The sequence below is a fragment of the Cricetulus griseus genome (assembly GCF_003668045.3).
Source record: "Cricetulus griseus strain 17A/GY chromosome 1 unlocalized genomic scaffold, alternate assembly CriGri-PICRH-1.0 chr1_1, whole genome shotgun sequence".
Lineage (NCBI taxonomy): Eukaryota > Metazoa > Chordata > Mammalia > Rodentia > Cricetidae > Cricetulus > Cricetulus griseus.
In genome coordinates this window covers 204,809,315-204,830,526 of record NW_023276807.1, presented here as the reverse complement: position 1 = coordinate 204,830,526, position 21,212 = coordinate 204,809,315, and the positions used below count along the sequence as shown (strand labels likewise).

General features: G+C 41.7%; 1 protein-coding gene across 1 annotated transcript in view; it reads right to left on the bottom strand.

The window, feature by feature from the left end:
- Positions 1–2,975: 2,975 nt before the first annotated feature.
- The window catches only part of LOC100767106 (heterogeneous nuclear ribonucleoprotein A3-like), a 108,478-nt gene continuing 90,241 nt past the window's right edge, over positions 2,976–21,212 (bottom strand). The window contains 3 exon segments of the mRNA XM_035453085.1: positions 2,976–3,256; positions 3,303–3,909; positions 3,911–4,147. Of these exon segments, the coding sequence (XP_035308976.1) occupies positions 3,143–3,256; positions 3,303–3,909; positions 3,911–4,147 (958 nt within the window). The 3' untranslated portion in view covers positions 2,976–3,142.

Here is a 21,212-nt window from a genome sequence, read left to right as displayed (position 1 = left end):
CCTCAGCTGAGAAAATGCCTCCATGAGATCCAGTTATAAGGCATTTTCTTAACTGGTGATCAATGGGGGAGGGCCAACCCATTGCAGGCAGTGCCATACCTATGCTGGTGGTCCTAGGTTCTATAAGAAAGCAGGCTGAGCAAACCATGGGGAGCAAGCCAGTAGGCAGCACCCCTCCATGGCCTCTGCATCAGTTCCTGCCTCAAGTTTCCTGTCCTATTTCCTTCAATGATGAACAGTGATATGGAAGTGTAAGCCAAATAAACCCTTCCCTCCTCAACTTGCTTTTCAGTCGCTATATTTCATTGAAGCAATAGAAACCCTAACAAAGACACATGGTTTTTCTTTGGGGGTGAGGGTTGTTTGTTTATTTGTTTTTGTTTGGGGGAGGTTGGTTTTATTGTTGTTGTTGTGTTTTGTTTGTTTGTTTCTCTGGGTAGCCCTGTCTGTCCTAGAACTTGGTCTGTAGACCAGGCTGGCCTCAAACTCACAGAGGTCTACTGGCCTCTGCCTCCTGAGTACTGACTGGTGTGTGCCACTACAACCTGGCTTTTTTTTTTTTTTTAATTTGTTTATTTTTTGTGTTTGAGTGCTTGGCCCGAATGTATGACTATACCACATGCATGTTTGGTGCCTAAGGAAGTGATGAGCCTCCATGTGAGTGCTAGGATTTGAACCCAGGTCCCTTTCAAGAACAGCAAGTGCTTTTAACCACTGGATCAACTCTCTAGCCCAAGACACATGGCCTTTATTTTGTATAAATGGAACCACAGCACTAGAAAAAAGAAAACATAAACACATGGGTAGGTATATGTGCCGGTGGAAAGTTTCCACACCAGGCTCGCTTAGAGCATCTGCCATACCCTGTTGCGGGGGAGGGGCGGGGAGGTGTCTATGTCCAGTAGCTTGAAGACCACCTGTGTAAGTAGGATTATCCTCTGAAACTAACTTTGAAAAATCTCTTCCTAGAAACATCTACAAAGAAATTAAACGCTATGTTGGGCTATAAAACAAAAAAGAAATCATAAATATTTGTGTATTTTCAGGGCTGAGGCTGTAGCTCAATGAAACAGTGTTTGTCTAGAAGACACAAATCCCTAATGATCAATCTTCAGGATCAGCCAAAATAATAAATAAATAAATATTTACATTTTGCAATATAAACACACCATTAATTCTAAATGCTATTGCCATATAAAATCAAGAGACCACTCTCTTAGAGATTTTAAAATTTTTAGTGAAATGCATGATCATATCCAAATAATTGTAGGATAAAACCTTTGTAAAAGATTCCATAGGAGCCATATCTTAGGACTCAGATTTTGTTCAGGTGACTTTATTGTCTATTAGTCATGGAACACCTGCTCAGCATGAGAGAAGCCTCTAGTTCAAGTCCCATTACAGCCACAGAAATAAATAAATAAATGAACATTAATTTTTTAAGGTAAGTGTGTTTGCATTACCTTTAAAGGGGGAAACTAGTTTGTCAATACAATGTAAACATTAAAGGTTTAGCTCTCAAAGACTCAGGTAGGAGGATACTAGGACTATACATTGTGAAAGCCTGTAGTGCCGAAAGTCAGACTAAGACTACTGATTGGAAGCACAGAGCACATGAAGCAGGAAATGGAGAGCTGTTCCTGAACGGATTGTAAAGCCAGGACACATTGCTCTGTGTAGATAAAACTGGAAGCTGCTTCCTACAATACAACAGTTCTAACGTGGGTAGCCACTCCTGGGGAAGTTTCAGACCTGGTACAGACTTGCATTAAGGTAACCCAAAACATTTGATAAGAAGCTCGAAAACTTATAAAAATTAACAATTAGTTAATTCATTTGATCATGACAAGTAGAGAAGTAACAGAACAGAATTTGATACATGAAATGTTCATTTCGTTAATTACAAAACACTTCAAATGAACTATATGTAATTCATAACAGTGCTTACTCTGGGGGCTGAAGAAATGGCTCTTCCAGAGAACCCAGGTTTGATTCCAAATAGCCAGGTAGTGGCCATGTGGTAGCTTACAGTCACCTGTAACTTGATCATCAGGCATGCAACTGTTACACAGACATTTGTATCCAGGCACTCACATGATTAAAATAAATTGTTTAACTAATGAAAGAAAACAGTGCTTACTCTGCGAGCATGAGGACCTATGTTCAACTACTTAGCACCCATGATTAAAAAAAAAAAAATTGCCAGCCAGGTGGTGGTGGCACATATCTTTAATCCCAGCACTCAGGAGACAGAAGCAGGCCAATCTCTGTGAGTTCAAGACCAGCCTGGTCTACAGAGTTCCAGGACAGCCATGGCTTCATGGAGAAATCTGTTTGGTGGAGAAGAGGGTGACAGAGAAATATATCTGGACCATCTACCATAAGGTAAATGCTATCTTAGATGCTAGAGATCTGGGAAGGAGCAAAATAAAGTCTCTGCCTTTATAGCCCTTAGAACTAAATGTACACCCCAGCATCAGACAGGAAGAAGGTGTAGATACATAAGTATCAAGCTGGCTATGGTGGCTCACACCTGTAGTCCCAGCTCTTAGGAGCCAAGGCAAGAGAATCAACAGTTCAAGGCCAGCCTGGGCTATCTAAGATCTTATCTCAAGAAAAGAAAAAAAAACAGAAAAGTATTTTTTGTTTGTTTGGTTTTTGAAAAGTTAAAAATTCCTTAATTTTTTATTCCTGGTACCACTACCACAATTTACCAGGCAATATACCTGATGTAATGAAAAGAAAAAGAAAAAGAAAACGCTACAACAGATAAAAGAACTCAGGAATGTACATCTAATTGACACTACATTGCATTAATCAATAGCTGTACTTTTTGCAAACTGTGGCTATGACAGTCCTGAGCAAGAAGGGTTTCCTGTTTAAGCTGTTTAGCTTTTCTGACTAGGGATCATCGTTCCTCCTGTGGCAGATTTTACAGTTCCTCTAATGCATTTAGGATGACTATCTCAAAGTAACCTGCATCTTTCCTGACAACGCCTTGCTCTCTCTCCTGCTATGAACTGTAGCCCTTTTCTGCTGTATTTTTAAAACCTTCTGCTACCATATCCACCACTTCCACCACCAGATCCATAGCCAAAACCATAGGGACTGCCTGAGCATCTTCCACCAAAACTGCCCCCTTTCATGGGTCCATAATTTGATTGCTGTTGTCCACTATAATTTCCAAAGTCATTATAGTTACCACCACCACCATAGTTACCTCCACCAAAATTTCCTCCTTCATTGTAACCATCATCTCCTCCTCCACCACCACCAACCATATCCACCACCTTGGTTTCCACATCCTGGTCCACCACCACCATAGCCTCCTCTACCACTGTAACCAGGATACCGCCATAGTTGCCACCATCACCTCCAAATCCATTATCTCCACCATCACCACCTCCATGGCTACCTCTGCTGCCACCACCTCCACCACCATAGCCCCCTCCTCCACCAAAGTTTCCACCACAACCAAAATTACCTCCACCACCTCCAAAGTTTCCTCCACGACCCATAAAGTTGCCAGACCCACCTCCACGACCTCTCTGTGATCCAGCAGACTGCATCTCTTGTTTAGAAAGGGCCTTTTCCACTTCACTTTAATTATGTCCATTAATAGTGTGGTATTTCTGAACAACAATTTTATCAACGGTGTCATGATCATCAAAAGTTACAAAAGCAAATCCTCTCTTTTCTTCACTCTGCCTGTCTTCCATAACTTCTATGGTTTCAATCTTGCCATACTTTTCAACGTAGTCTCTCAGATTATATTCTTCTGTATCTTCTTTAATACCACCAACAAAAATTTTCTTCACTGTTAAATGGGCGCCAGGCTTTACAGAATCCTCTCTGGAAACAGCTCTCTTTGGTTCCGCCACACGGCCATCCACCTTGTGTGCCAGCACACATTGCAGCATCCACCTCTTCAACACAAGTGTAGGTCACAAAACCAAAGCCCCTGGAACGTTTTGTTTGGGGGTCTCTCATTACCACACAGTCTGTAAGTGTGCCCCATTTCTCAAAATGTTCTCTTAAGCTATCATCTGTGATTTCAAAGCTCAGACCACCCATAAACAGCTTCCTCAACTGTTCTGGTTCCTTTGGATCATGCCCTTCCCGTGGAATTAAAACAGTGTCTCTCCATCTGAAACGGGAACGAAGGAAGCAGCAGAGAAAGGGGAAGAAGAACTGAGTTGATGAAGATTACCAAAGACCTTGAACTTTTCAGCAAGGCAGAGGCAAGACGATCTTCTGAGGAAGGGGAGATCAAGCAGTGAGTTTCAGAAACAGGGAAACGGGTTTTAATAACCAATGGAGGAAACTCATTAGTGAGTCTCCAAGTGATTAATAAAAGGATTAGAGAGCAGGCTGGGAATCAGGTGTCTCTCTCTCTAGAACGACTTGGGAGGTTAGAGGAAGGAATAAAGTGAGGGATGCAAAAAAAGAGAGGAAAAGAGAGGGAGGGAAAGAGGGAGGGAAGAGAGGAGGAGGGGAAGAGTGGGGAAATTGATAATGGTAAACTTGATAGACACTAGAAAATGAAATGCACAGTATACTAGAGTTATAATCAAAGCCTTCATTAAAATCACAAACACACACACAAAACAGGGCTTCTCTGTGTAGCTTTGGCTGTCCTGGAACTCACTCTGTAGACCAGGCTGTCTTCAAATTCACAGAGATCCACCTGCCTCTGCTTCCCTGGTGCTGGGATTAAAGGCCTGCGCCACCACCTCTTGGCCTCCAAAGAGTATTTTTGGTGCTTTTGTCAAAATCGGGAGACTATAGCCACATGGTTCACCTCTGGCCTTCTGTTCTCCAAATGTCTGTGTTTATTACTATGGTGCTGGAGTATAATTGGAATCAGGTAGTGATGCCTCTAGCATTAGTCATTTTGCTTGTTACACTTGTTTTTGACTACCCAAGGTTTCTTTGTGCTTCCAAATAAGTTTTCAGGCTGCTTTCTCTGTAAAGAATGATGTTGGTATTTTGACAGGATTGCATCAAGTCTATAGGTTACTTTTGATGAGACAGACATTTTCACAATACTATTCTTCCAATCTGGGAAGAACCTGGGAAGTCTTCCCATGGTCTCACAGTTTTCATTATAGAAGCTGTGTATTTCCTCAGTGAAGTTCATTCCAAAGTATGTGATTGTTTGTTTAGTTAAGATTTATTTATCTGGGCGGTGGTGGCGCACGCCTTTGATCCCAGCACTCAGGAGGCAGAGGCAGGCGGATCTCTGTGAGTTTGAGGCTACCCTGGTCTACAAAGCAAGTTCCAGAACAGGCTCCAAAGCTACACAGAGAAACCCTGTCTCAAAACAAACACACACACACACACACAATTTTATTTTTGTGTATGTGTGTTGGGGGTGGTATATGCACATGAGTACAGGTGCCAAAGGCTCAAAGAGAGCATTGAGCCCCTGGATGAGGAATCACAGGCATGTGAATCTCCCAATATGGGTGCTGGGAACTGAACTTTGGTCCTCCGCAGGAGCAAAACGAGCTCTTAACTACTGAGCCATCCCTGCAGTCCCTGTGGTGTGTTTTTAAGAGACTTTTGAGTGGAAAGGTCCCTACTTCTCTCCCTCAGCATGCTTGTTATCAGCAGAGAGGAAGGCTGCAGAGTTTGGCATGTTAATTTTCTCTTTGGTTATATTTTCACTGACAAAACTGGGGGATTTTTGTGTTGGTTTTCCTTAAAATCATGGAATACTTTGAAGTTACTTATAGTATAAACTACATGGAAACCACTTCTGGTTCTTCTGGTGCCTAATTTACATAGAATATTTGGGGGATTCAGCTCCCCAAGTTTTAAAGCATAAACATTCTATTATGAATTGTGAACACAAATATTTTTAATTATTTATTTTTATTTTATGTACATTGGTGTTTTGCCATGGTGTCCAGTCCTCTGAAACTGGAATTATAGACAGGAGCTGCCATTTGGGTGCTGGGAATTGACCCTAGGTCCTCCAGAAGAGCAGTCAGCGCTCTTAACCACTGAGCCATCTCTCCAGCCCAAATACAAATACTTTTGGTAATACTGTCTTAGTATTAACACATGATGGGTGTGGTGGCCCAAGGTCAGCCTGGTCACATAGTAAGTTCCAGGACAGCCAGAGCTACATAGTAAGACTTTGTCATTAAAACAAACATACAAACAAACACCACCCCCCCAAACAAAATAAAAACGAAAAAGGAGCACATACCCTCCTAGAAGAACTGAGTTGGTTCCCAGCATCCACATCAGGCAGCTAGCCCACATCCATGGTCACTCAAACCCTGAGAAATCCTACTCTCTCTTCTGGCTTCCACAGCAACCTACACACACATGCACACCAAAATAAATTTAACAAATAAACATGGTAACTCGAAGTGTATAACTACATTATGAAAACTCCACAGTAACCACAGACACTGTTTAGAACTTCTACAATATTTTCATGGGGAGGAGGGCTTCCTTCCTGGCATTGCTCAAAATGTTCAGGTCTAAGGATGGCTCAGGGACACTGTCATGGATTTTCTTCTCCTGAAAGACAGTGCTCCCAGGATTGAGGTGCAGAAGGGACCTGTGCACTGACCACCTTGGGTCCAGCACCACTTTGCTTATAAAACTGTCTCTTGGGGCTGGAGAGATGGCTCAGAGGTTAAGAGCACTGACTGCTCTTCCAGAGGTCCTGAGTTCAATTCCCAGCAACCACATGGTGGCTCACTACATCTGTAATGAGATTTGGTGTAAACATGTCAGAACACTGTATACATAATAAATAAAATCTTAAAAAAAAAAAACTATCTGTTTTCTCCTGCACCCTGGGAGCATAGCTTTCATGAGTCATTCTGCCCGACCCCAGCACATTTCTTTTCTTTCTTTTGTTTCAATGCTACCTCTTCTCAGTATATCAAAATGTTAATTTTTATTTAGTATTGATTATTATTTATTATCATCTGGAAAATGCCTATGACTTGATGAGAACTAGACCTGCAGATAAATACTGATCTGTATTTCACATGTATTTGTGCACAAGTTTAAAGGGGACAATGCTTTTTGAAAATAAGAATGAAAAAAAAACTAAACAGAAAAAATGTAGCCATGGTCCCAGCATATGTGTGTTTGTGTGTGTGTGCACGCCCATACACATACACTCGAGTGACTTCGTAAGAGAGCACTTTTATTTGACAATGATAATAGTCAATTTATAGCACTCTATTTCCTTCATGGAGAGACGAAGTAAGACTCCTTCATGACAGAATCTTTTTGCCCTCATTCCTTCTTTCTAGCAAATAAAGCATCCTGGCTATTCCCACACATTTATCATAAAGCTATACCCCAACCAGTACCAGGCAACATTATACTATAGGAGTCTGTTTGCATTTGATGCTATTGTGTTTTTTTCCTTAATAAAATTAATTCTGCCACAGCCTCTGAATGTTTTTTTTTCCCCCTTTAAAATCAATTAGCTTTTGCTAGGAAAATCTTTTCCTGTTTAATATAGAATAATGATTTTTTTCATCTGTCAAGGGGGCTATTAATAACTGGCACCAGTGGGGTTAGAACACTCTCTGGTGTTTGCTTTAGGGGAATGGGGGGATTGTTGGAAATCCTAGCCAAACTGAACCATAATTAGAGAGAAAATGTTAGCAATTAGAACTATACATTAGGCTTTAATTTACGACCATGGAAAAGTCAAGGGTGGAATTTCCGTTCCATTTTTAGGTGCAGCCAGATGGATTGCTCATTATAGGATAATTTCCGCCAACCCTCCGTATTTCTCAGAGTAGCAGCATGGCTGAGAGCAGCTCACAGCCCAGAGGCTGTGGCTTCCTTTTATCTCTTGTGGGAGTGGAGCATGGGGTAAGAGGCTGAGCAGTCTTCAGTTCCCTGCCTCAGCAATGACACTGGAAATTTTAGGTCAAGACAGTGGCATGGAAACACAAGTGTCTTAATGGAATTTGTTCTTCTATTTCCATTGACAAGGGTTGTACTGGTGTAGTTCAACACCTCTCACTTTAAAAAGGTTTTCTTGTTGGTATTTCTACTCTTGTTTTTTCCTAGAAACCACAATGAGCACTTTAATCTGTTGTTTTTCAAAGATATTCTCAAATCTAAATAATATAGCCGCAATCTAATTCCAATCTAATGCCGGGAAAAAGACTCCTGTTTGTCTTTTAACTGATAGATTTTTAAAATATGGGTTATACTTTATTATTTCTCCTATTTATTTCACAATCAAATGTGATGTCTTTCTTAAGTGTCCCAACCATTTTTCCTTTTATAAAATGAACTTGGGGCCAAAATGTTAATCACTATTTAAAATAAATGTATTTATTTCTGGATGAACAAGGTTTTCATATTTAAAACTTCTGGTTACTTTAAATTATAGTGAGTCAAAAACCTGTCATTGTTTCCTTCACATATGACATAAATTGCTGCTACCATTAGTTCTTACTTTATTTTATACTTTTTTTGTGGTGTTGGTGATTGACTGAACCTGTGATGTGTGGTGTGCTGGCAGGCATATCGCCACTTAGTTATTATATCCCCGGCTGGCTCTTTATCTTTTCCACTTTTTCTTTGGCGACAGACTGTCTCTAAATTCTCCAGATTGGCCTTAGAACTCAGCCTCTAGCCCAGGGAGACCTTGGACTTTCAACTTCTCCACCTCTGCTCAAGGAAGCCTGAGCCTGCCAGACTGTGCCACCAGGCCTGGCACTTTTTACTTTTCATCGTAGAAAATACATATAATATGAAGCTGACTAGGTCTCTATTTTTTCCCATAGAGTCTCCATGGTCCACTCAGCTTACATAAATGCCCTGTGTATGAGCAATCATACAACTTGCTTTGACAGCACACATACTAAAGTTGGAATTTACCTAGATAAGATTACCGTGGCCCCTGAATAAGAACAACATGAAAATTGGCAAGTATTCAGTAATATTATTAATTTTATTTATTTATTTTACTGTTTTGGGCTTTGTGTGAGAGAGAGAGAACTTCCAGGAGTAGGATCTTGTCATCTACCTTGAGTCCCTGGGATTAAACCAGGTTGTCAGGCTTGGTGACAGGCACTTTTACCCTCTCTCTTCACCTTCTTTTATTTTTTTTTCTTTCCCCTCCCTCCTCTTTCTCATTTTCTTTTGAGATGGGATTTCTCATTGGCTTGGAACTCACCAAGGAGGCTAGGCAGACTGACCAGCAAGGCCTAGGGCAACACCTGCCTCAGGATCCTCAGAGGCAAGATTACAAATGCACACCCTGATGCAGGCAACTCTGAAAGGAGTCAGAGACACTGTCCTGGTGCACACGTGCTCGTTACACAAGTTGAATTTGACAATTTATAATTGTGAACCATTGATTTTGCTTGAGGTGTGGTTTGCCTCCCATTTCAGTGATTTTATACATTTGTGTACATAAACAATATATTCAAAATAAACAGTGACAACATAAAGATTATAAAGACAAGGAAACAGAGTTTGAGGACTTGCAATTCACCAAGTGAATCTTAATTTACTCAGAATTTATATATAGCAAAAATGTTTTCATGGCACAAACATTTGAAAGAGATGTGAACACTAGATATTTTTTATTGAACTTCATATTTATACTTGTTTAGATAGTGGGAAATTGTTATAAATAAATAGAGATTTAGAACAAAACAAAAAATAATTCAAAAATACCTAATGGTTTTAAATTTTTAAAAGATTTATTTATTTTGACTAAGTGTGTGTTTTCATGCCTGTATGAGTTTGTGTGTACCATGAGTATGCCTGGTGCCTACTGAGGCCAGAGAGCATCATAGTCCCTGAAACTAAAATTATAGAAGTGATGTTGGTGCTTGAAATGGAACCCAGGTCCTTTGGAAGAGCAGTAAGCAAACACTTAACCTCTGAGCCATCTCCCCTGCCACCGTTTTTTTGGGTTCTTTTGGGGGGGATGTTTTGTTTTGTTTTACTTTTGACTTTTGACATTTCTGAGACAGGGTCTCTTGTCACCCAGGCTGGCCTCAAACTTGCCACGTGGCTGTGGATAACCTTAACAACAACTCTGTGAGAGGAGATACTGCCCCAAAACCAAATATTACCAAAGTTTTGTCTTAAAAGAGCTCTCATTACATTTCATATAAGAAGCAAAAATGTAGCCAGGCATAGTCATCAATACCTGTAATCCAAGGTCCCAGAAAGTAGAGACAGGAAGATCACTAGGGCTCTTTTCTACTAGACTCCAGGTTTACTCAGAGATCCTGTCTCAAAGGAATAAGGTGGTGTGTGACAGAGCAGGACACTGGACATCCTTTTCTGGCCTCAGCAATACACATAAAGGGCATGTACCAGTACACACAGCATGAGCATAACGTATGCACACATGCAAGCACACACACACAGTCCCAGGAACAGAAAAGAAGCATTAGACATGTTCACAAGAGAAAGAGAGATCTCTGGATGACGAGGGAGCAAGTGAGCAGGTCAGTGTGTGCTAAGGTGAGTCTAGGATTAACCTTCATGACTAATTGATCAGTACCTGCTTATTAACAATCAGAGAGTTATGAAAAGTAACATGTTTTCTAAGTGTGGTAGTAGATGGTGCACACCTGTAATCCCAGCCAGCGCTCTAGAGACTGAGGCAGAAGGATTTTACGTTCTAGACCATTCTAAGACACATAGCAAAACCCTGCAGAAGGAAGGAAGGAAGGAAGGAAGGAAGGAAGGAGGGAAGAGGAAGGAGGAAGGAGGAGGAGAGGAAGAGAAGAGGAGAAGAAGAAGGGGAGAAGAAGAGAAGAAGGAGAAGAGGAGGAGAGGAGGGAGGGAGGGGGGAGGGAGGGAGGGAGGGAGGGAGGGAGGGAGAGAGGGAGGGAGGGAGAAGAGAAAAAGGAGAGTCAAAGAGAGTTCTCTGTATGACTCATCATTCTTCATCTCACCACCATGTCACAGTACCTTCTCCCCTTGATACAAAGTGACAATCTCTACTGGAGCTGTGGTTCAGAGGTAGAACAGTTACGCCCAAGGTCCCAGTTCCAGCCTCAGCCCTGCAAAAACAAAACTGTGGCCTTCTTCTTCTTTCCCCTTCCCCAATTAGAAAACGCCTGTTTATTTCTCTGAAAAGAAGGTTGACTTCTTCATCAGTCGTCTCTCACAACTATATGCAAAACAGAAGTCTTCATACTTGTGAAGTGTGTCCCCCTTGAATGACACGCCTCACGTTGCCACTGCCATAAACCACCTTCATGATTTCCCTGCCACTCCCCTTCCCTATGCTATGCCACCCCTGGATCCCTTCAACCTCAGGTTCTTTGTTTGTTAAGGAGTCTCACTTCACAACCCTAGCTAACCTGAAACAGACCAGAGTGGTCTCCCCTCTCTCTCCTGATAGCTGGGACGACAGACACATGCTATCGTGCCCAGAAACCTCAATGAGTTTTGTCATTTCGCCCATGAGTTATAATTATCAGAGTGTTTATAATCAGGAAGAAAGCACCTTGGAGCCACCTGCCATCCCCTGTCACAGGACTAAATATGTAAGAGGAAGAACCAGAGTCTCAGTAATCTCAAACACAAACAACAGAACCTCCTGAACTGATGTGCAATCTTTAGAAACTCACCAGTGAAAACTCTGGTAATACTAGGTCCTTGGAAAGTCAATGACTTCAGACTATCTCCTCAAACTTAAAAAGCACATGACATTTTCTATTGGTTGTAGTTTAATAACTACTAAGACATAACCAGTAAATATTACAATAGAATTAAATCTTGGTAACTTCTAAATACAATTGTTTCAGCACAGACAATTTTTGTTTGTTTTTGTTTTGTTTTGCTTTGTTTGTTTTCAAGATGGGGTTTCTCTGTGTAACCCTGGCTGTCTTGGAACTAGCTCTGTAGACCAGGCTGGGATTAAAGGCATGTGCCACCATCACCTGATTCAGGCTGCAATTTTTTGAGGGCTGTAGAGATGACCTGTTAGTAAAATGCTTGCCACATAAGCCTGAGAACGTGAGTCCAACCCCCTGCACCCATAGAAAGAGCCAGTCACATAGCTGGAGCTTGTAGAACCAGTACTGGGAATGAAGAGACGGGTGGATCCCTGGAGTTCACTGGCTAGCCAGTCATGCCCAATCAGTAATCCCTAGGTCCTAATGATAGATAGATAGATAGATAGATAGATAGATAGATAGATAGATAGATAGATAGATGATAGATAGATAGAGACCCTGTCTTAAAAAACAAGGTACATAGTTCCTGAGTAACAGCTGACCTCTGGTCTTCCTGCACGCGCATACACACACATACACATACACACACACACACACACACACACACACACACACACACACACACACACACACACAGAAACAGAGAGAGACAGAGGCAGAGGCAGAGAGACAGAAAATAGAAAGAGAGAGAGAGAGAGAGAGTTTTCATGTGTGTCTACTTTAAAGCCATGAACTGGAAACTAGGGAGGAGGAGGCAGCAAAAACAAAGACAAAATCATAGCTGTATCATGGCACATTGCAGAGTCAGGAGAAGACAGAAGGAACTCAGACTCAGGTCATTTAACCCTACGATACCCATTTCATGGCACACACCCTTTGACACTCTTGTCTCTGTCCCCCATATGTACACAGGGATAAGCATTACATTCACTTGGGTCCTTGCTTAGTACCACAAAAAGTATGTAGCAAACAGCAGTTCCTGCTTCTCTGTTTTTCACTAACTAAAATTTAGCAGAGGCTAAATCTGTGATCTCCAGTCAGACTTCCTGGAGTGAAGCTTCTACTATGTTTTGGACCTGGAACATCTCTCAAAGCCCCACCAGGCAGCCACTGCAAACCGATGACTACAGGCTGCATACCAGCTCTCCTTGGTTTCCAGCTCGTCAAATACAAATCTTAGGTGCTCCCAGTCTCCATAATTGTGTGAGCTAATTCCCTATATAAATTTAGATTTATATAGCCGGCAAGATGGCTTCGTAGGTGAAAGTGCTTGCTATGACAGCCCTTGAGCACCTGTTCTCTCTCACACACACATCACACACACACACACACACACACACACACACACACGCACACACACACACACACACACACACACCATGCGACATACATCACACATATACATCACACACACGTCACACACATCATACACGCGTCACAACACACACATATACACACCACACACATCACACATACACATCATGCATGTCACAACACACACATATACACATCATACATACACATACACATCACACAAATCACACACACACATCACATACACACACATTACACATACCTACATGTCTCTCACACACACACCACACACATCACACACCACACACATCACATACACATACACACATTGTCTTACAAATACATTACACACAGAGAATACTAATCAATAAAATTAAAACTTTAAAAACAGATTCAAGATGGAAAGCCAGGTCCCACTGATCCTATGTGACCCTGTTGTCTAGAAATCTTGACCGGTCCAGGTGGGACCCAGGAACTCTGAGGGCTCATTTGGAACCAATGTCCTAAAGGATTCTCCACAAGCCCTTCTGCAGTCGATGTTGTAATTTGATCATAGACCACACTCGGCAATGTGGTGGGTACTGAGTTTAATAAATGCCGGTTGGATTAATCAATGAACAATTAAGATCATAAAACCTTAACTGAAGCAAATTCTCCCCACTGTATTTAACCACCTACAAAGCACTCAAGGATCCACAAAGCATGTAGAGGTGGTAGCCAAACAAACATAACATCTCAGATTCCAGTGGGCCTCATCTGAATAGGGGCACTGCCTGGGGCCATTTCTCAAATGTCACAGATGCCTGTTTGCTATGTTAATGTGACGCTTCTAATGTTTTATTCAGTGTGAAGAGTATAGAGAGCGACTCCATCATCAGTGTTTCCATAATATATTATATAGACTCATTCATCTGTTAAATATTGAGTTACATAGCTAAGGAGCATTTTCAGTGCAAGTCCCTGAGGAAACTAAAGATGAGTGACATCTCCCCAGAGTTCACCATCTAATGGGGAAAACAAACACACAGGGGGAAAAATGTGCTAAGTATCATCTTAGGAGTACACTAAGTAAACATAGGAGTACAATGTAGGCTAGAAAGCTTGGTTTGTACTTAGAAGTACAAATGGTGGGTTAGAGCAGGAAGGAGGAGGAAGTAACATGCACTGTTGCCTAGACATTTCAAGAGCAGCCTCCTAGGGGTGACTTCTGTAGTGAGTAGTACAGAATGATGAGAAGTCGTGAGAAACACCTAGATTGAAAGCCTAGCTTTTGCACATTTCCTGTGTGTGAGAATGAATAGGAGTTGCGTGGGCATTATTACACAGTTTCTTCAGCTGTGGATTTGAACACTGAAACTATACGTGGAAGGTCACCAAAAAAACTCAGCTTCTGAACATGTAATGACCAAAAATTAATTCAAGATTAAATGTGTACTGAGTGCGTGGTATCTTCTACAGGGCTCAACCTCACTTTGTCACATGGCTTCATAGCAGCCTGGACTCCGAACACACAACACACATAACACTTCAATTCAGATTCAAGACATGGCTATGGTATGAATTGTTTCTACTGCACAGTTTTCTACTCTTAGGTTTATGAAGGCATGGTGACACATGCCTGAAACCCCAGCATTAGGGAGGCTGAAACAGAAGGATATATATATATAGATAGATAGATAGATAGATAGATAGATAGATAGATAGATAGACAGACATTTATTTCATTTATTGAAAACAATGACGTTTTTCCTAATGTCAATCCACAACAGTATTATTTAGATTAGAATGTTTGGTTTGTTTGGAGGATTTTTTGGGGGGGGCAGGGGTGGGGAGGGTTGTTTAGGTTTTTGGTTGGTTGGTTGGTTGGTTGGTTGGTTTTTCAAAATGGCATTTCTTTGAGTAGCTTGGCTGTCCTGGAACTGACTCTGTAGACCAGGCTAGCTTTGAGCTCAGAATTCAGAGATCGGCCTGCCTGAGCCTCCCAAGAACTAGGATTAAAGGCATGCACCACTGCTGCCAGGGAGAATGTCTGGTTTTTAAGATTTGCTTTTCATTAATTTGTATTATATATGTGTGTATTATGTGCACATGATTCCAGGTGTTTGTGGGATCCTAAGGCATCTCTGGACTTACAGGCGATTGTGAGCCATCCAACTAGGCTCTAGGAACCCAACTTTGATTCTCTAGAAGAGTAGTACACACTCCTAACTGCTGAACTATACCTCCAGACTATTTTGGGTTTTTTTGTTGTTGTTTTAATTGCTATTTGAGTTACTGGCTTGAGTTTCATTTGTAAGAAGTTGGACCAGTGAGATGGCTCATCAGGTAAAAGCACATGCATCCAAGTCTGATGACCCTAAGTCAATCTCCGGGACACACATGATGGAAGAAGAGAGGATCAGCTCCTGCAAAGTGACCTCTAACCTCCACATGTGCACCATGGTGTGTGTGTGCAACAATACATGTATACAGAAAAATAAATAAAAATGCAATTTGAAGGCTGGAGAGATGCCTATGAGTTTAAGAGCACTAGCTGATCTTCTGGGTGACCTAGGTTTGACTCTCAGCATCTACATGAAGGCTCACAACTATCTGTAACTCTACTAATGGATCCAACATGCTCTTCTGGACTTTGAACAGACTTCACACATGACACACAGATAAACACACAGGCAAAACACTCATACACATAAAAATTAAAGAAAAAAACCTTAGCTGTGTGTTAGCACATGCCTTTAATCCCAGCATTTGGGATGCAGAGGCAGGCAGATTTATTTGTGTATTATTCAGACAAGGTCTGTAGTCCTGGCTAGCCTTGAACTTGCTATTGTTGGGAATAACCTTGAATTTCTTTTTCTGGGATTACAGGGGTGTGCCATTATATCCAATTTATTCAATGCTAGAAATTAAACCTGAAGCTAGACCAGCACTCTGGCAATCCAAGAGCTAACTCTTACACAAAAATAAATAAGCACGTGCATATCATTAGCTATGCATACACTTAGCTATAGGACAGTGAGGATAATGACTCATGTATGTGGTATTACATACACACACCTTATACAAAGCATATAAACCTAGCTCTTTGTTGGGAGGAGGGGTGGGCAGTGGTGGTGCACACCTTTGATCCCAGCACTCTGGAGACAGAGGCAAGTGAATCTCTGAGTCTAAAGCTAGCCTGATCTATAGATCAAGTTCTAGGATAGCCGGGGCTACACAGAGAAACCCTGTCTTGAAGAACCAAAAAGAATAAGAAAGAAAATCTAGTTCTTTTTTCATATAGAAGTCAAGGTATAAGTCTCTCAGGTCTAGTGAGGACAATAATGTCAAGTCTTACTTTCTACTCTGCTAGCTCCCAAAAGTGACTTTTGTCTGCCTAGTCCAGAAGGGCCTTAAACTCACCTTCTAAGCCACAGGACCAAGAAAAAAAGTAGAAATTCAGGAGGGAAGGGGGTATCTTCTTTGATGCTCCCTCCTTGGAAGTTACACATGTCATTACTTTTACATCCCATGACCTAAAATCCAGTCATGTGGGCACATGCAACTATTAGATTGATGGGAACTTATTCCCTGGCCAAGTCATATCCAGATAAAAATCTGGGACTATGACCACATGCCCCCAGTATGGATTTCTTCATCAAAGACCACTTAGGAGATCCCAGGAGCAAACTAAGAACAGGTCGCAAATCCTCACTCATTGCTCATCAAAGTCTTTTTGTTAGACAGCTATGGCCAGGTGAACAGCCCTGTCCTGAAGGCTGACTTCAGCACAGGCACAGGTGACTGTCCCTGCATTCATGGAGCATCCCTGAGGATAGCCAGAACACCCTGAATGAAGAAACTCAAGGTAGTACATAATCCATTTTACATGTTTTTTTTTTTTTAAGTGGAGGTGCATGCAATAGGGAATAGGTTATGTGCATAGATATTCTTCAACTAAAAGGAACCCTAACTTCCAGAATGTTCTACAAAATCATTCATTGATATGTCTTCCCCATCCTTATAGGAAAAAAAAAAAAAAAGACTCAAGTATTACCTTCTGGTGAGCTGCATGTAAAGTAGGATTCTTTCCAGGACCTCTACATTTCTCGTAGGCCAGGCCCTTGTCTGTCTTATTTCTCACTATGTGCTAATAATAATACTCAGATACCTGGGGAATAGTGCCCAGAGAATGGCCAATATCCATGAATGTGTGTTGAAGGAATGAATAAAAACATATGAATGAAGGAGTTGCCCTTAGAGAAAGGCCCCCTTGCAAGACAGATGAGGAACTACAGGATATTGTTTTTAATTCCAACTAGCCTTTCAGTGATAATCTTTTTCACCCATCTTGGTCACAATCCTCTTCTAGAACTCTAGGAAACACACACACACACACACACACACACACACACACACACACACACACACACCAGCACCAGCAACCCTCCCCATCTTCATCTGAATCAACCAAACAGTATGGCTACCCTCTGCTGCCGCCTTTAAGTCAAGCAAGGCTCTCACATAGTGTGTCAATGAAGATCTCTCCTTCCACACCCATAAGAACTGGGTATTGACTCAAGTGAGTTTCCATCAACCCCAACAAACAATCACCATGGTACACAGAGCTCCAATCCCATTACATTTCTTGAGTATAAGGCATTGCTCATTCCTTGACTCTGAGGTCATGCTCTCCTCCTTCCTGTCCTTTGTTTCTATTCTACTGTTATGCTCAACCCCCATTGTCTATGCCAGTGTTACTCAAGTTGGGGAATCCTTGCATTTCCATATATTCCACACCTGTCATGTTACTTCTGTGTCTTTAGCAACCACCAGTATTTTGAAAGCCCATATAAATTCCTAGCGCACAGGTTTCATTCATTCAATCGTGTGTGTGTGTGTGTGTGTGTGTGTGTGTGTGTGTGTGTCCCTTTTCTGTTCTGGGGACTTAGAATAGTGGTAACTGGCATGTGACAAGTGTTCATTAGTATTTAAGACAGAATCTTATTATGAAGTTCTGGTTGGCCTAAGTTGTCTATGTATGCCAGGCTCTAAGCTTACAGAACTCCTTCTGCCTGTCTCTGGGGCACTGGGGTTAAAGACTACCTAGATGAAAATTTTCTCACTAATGGACCATTATTCCCTTAAAATGGAATCTGTCTTACTCACCTTGGCATATCAATGAATATTAAAGTTACTGAGAAGAATGTGGGGGTCTTTTATATAAGTTAACTTTGTTTATGAGCTCTGAAAGATATTCATTTAATTATTTGGAGCCAGTAAGATGGTAAGTGGGTGTCCAATTGCTGTGATGAAACGCCATGACCAAAAAGCAAGACAGGAGAAAAGGGTTTATTTGACTTACACAGTCTTTATTGGGGGGTGGGGGGCTGCTTCTTAGGGGTGGTGGTTTATTTTTGTTTTTTTCAAGATAGGATTTCTCTGTGTTGTTACTAGTTGTCCTGGAACTCTTTGTAGACCAGGCTGGCCTCGAACTCACAGAGATCCACCTGCTTCTGCCTCCTGAGTGCTGGGACTAAAGGCATGCGCCACCACCACCCAGCTTGGTTACACTTTCCTATCACTAGTTAATCACTGAAGGAAGTCAAGACAGGAACTCAAACAGGGCAGGAACCTGGAGACAGGAGCTGACACAGAGGCCATGGAGGGGTGCTGCTTGCTTACTGGCTTGCTCCCCATGGCCTGCTCATCCCAGGAATGGTACCACTCACAATGGACTGGGCCCTCCCCCATCAATCACTAATTAAGAAAATGCTCTACAGGCTTGCCTACAGCGCGATCTTATGCAGGCATTTTCTTAATTGAGGTTCCCTCCTCTCAGATGACTCTAGCTTGTGTCAAGTTAACACTATTATCCAGCACAGTGGGTAAAGGTACTTGTTGCCAAAGTGGATATCCCGAGTTCCCAGAATCCACATGGTCAAAGGAGAGTTGACTCCTAAAAGTATTTTCCTATGACTTCCACATGTGTGCCATGGCACACTCAAACACACACACACACACACACACACACACACACACACACACACACACTAAAATTAAAATATTTCTGGTTTTGATCTCTTAGAAACATTATTTACTTCTTTTGCAAATTAGCCTACATTTCCTCTTGTTCTCTGTAACAGTCATGTATGTCAGCTTATAAAATCTCAAATCTGAGACCCTTCAATTTAAGAGTTGACTAGTTAGGGGCAGGTGGGATGATGGGAGGAGGGAAGGGAGAGGAAGAAGGGATTGACACGTGAAGCAAGCTTGTTCCTAATTTGAACTAATAAAAGAATAAAATAAAAAAATAATAATAAAAGAGTTGACTAGCAGACACTGTCACCACTTTACATCAAGATCAGGATCATAAAAACTGTTCGGCAAAAATTCTAACTTTAAGACTTGATGAGTGTGGCAGGCTAGAGAGATGGCTCAGTGGTTAAAAGCACTGGCTGCTCTTCCAGAAGATTGGGGTTCAATTCCCAGCAACCACATGGCACCTCACAGCCGTCTGTAACTCCAGTTCCAGGGGATCCGGCATCCTCAAACAGACATATAAGCAAAGCACCAGTGCATATAAAATAAATTAATTAATTAAAAGATATGAGTGTTGCATTGTTGAATTAGAAAGAAAATCTTGTAATTTACCTGATCCTGCAAAGTAATTCTGTTCACAGAATGGACAAAAGGAGATATTTCTCATTTTGTTCACCAATCTGAAATTTGATGGGAGGGGTTCAGATTATTTTTGTTAAGTATTACAAATTACTTGTATTTCAACAATTTTAAGTGAGCTCTTAAAAGAATGATAAAATTACACATCTCTCCCTTCTGCTGAAACTGCCATTGATAACAAAACAAAACCCAACTTTTCTGCTAATTCTTCTTTTTCAAACACACTCCCACACCACATACATCCCACAACACACACACAACACACACCCCTACACCACACACACAACACACATACACCAGACACACACACACACACACACACACACACACACACACACACACACACATCCCATCCCACTCCACATCACACATACACACACACACACACACACACACACACACACAGTGCCACCCCGGGCAGATGCTTTAACAGGCATGTTAATTTCCACTCACAGCTGCAGCAATTAGAAAGTGTACTTAATGGAGTGTCATGTTAATTGTTTTCGGAGTTAACCAATTTCTCCATTTAATTGCCAATTGATTAACCTATTGAAATGTTAAGTGACTCAGTTTCCTTCCAGAGTAAACAACAGCCGCATATGGAAGCTGCCATCAGCCAAAGGCAGGCTCGTTGGCGTGCATTCTGTGTACCGGCATTTTTCTTTGCCTCTCTGAGTTATTAATTAGATGAGGCAATGTTACAAGCATTTGTCTTCAGGAAAGGTTATCAGAGCCTCAGCTGACCTGCAGAGGCAAGGTGGAGTCGTGCAGCTTTAATAGAAACGGCTTTCAGCTGTGACTGGGGTACTTGATGGCATTGTGATGGTAATTAACTCGGACTGCTTCCTCAAAACGGGGGGGGGGGGGGCAACTTTTTGTATCACTAACTATGCAAAGAGATGCTCCCTCTGTCCTATATATGCATTTATTAATCACTCATTGGGTTTTAGTAAGCCAGCAAATGGTCGAGTTTATGTAAGCTGGAACCACACTACTCAGACTGCGGTATCATTACATAAATAAGAGGCCCTTCGCCTGCTGCACATTCTACTAGCTAGCTAGCTCCTTCTGGTAGAATTTTGCACGTCTAGTTTCATGGCCTGTCTTTCCAGGGAAACTCTACAACTAGAAAGTAAAAATGCCCCCCACCCCTTCCCAATATAAGCACCAAGGGGCCACACAGGGCACAGAGTCAGGCAGTCAGAGAGATTTGGACCAGGGACGCTTTTTTTTTTTTTTTTTCCATGTTCTACTTAAAAACCACTGTGTTTTAGCAACCAAACCCATGTCGGGTCCTAGCAGCGAGCTATTAACTCAGCCTTTTCATCTCTCCACACTGTTTTCTGACTCTGAGTGCATGGTGCTTGCCTGGCTGTTTTTACTGTACTGCACTATTGTTTAATTACCAGGCAATAGGCACAACTGAGCCAGCATTATCATCCTTGATGGTGTTGGGAGCAGGCAACTGAGACAACATGACTACAAACCTATGTTGTGTTCAATAGTGCTTTAGAGGATTTCTCTCTT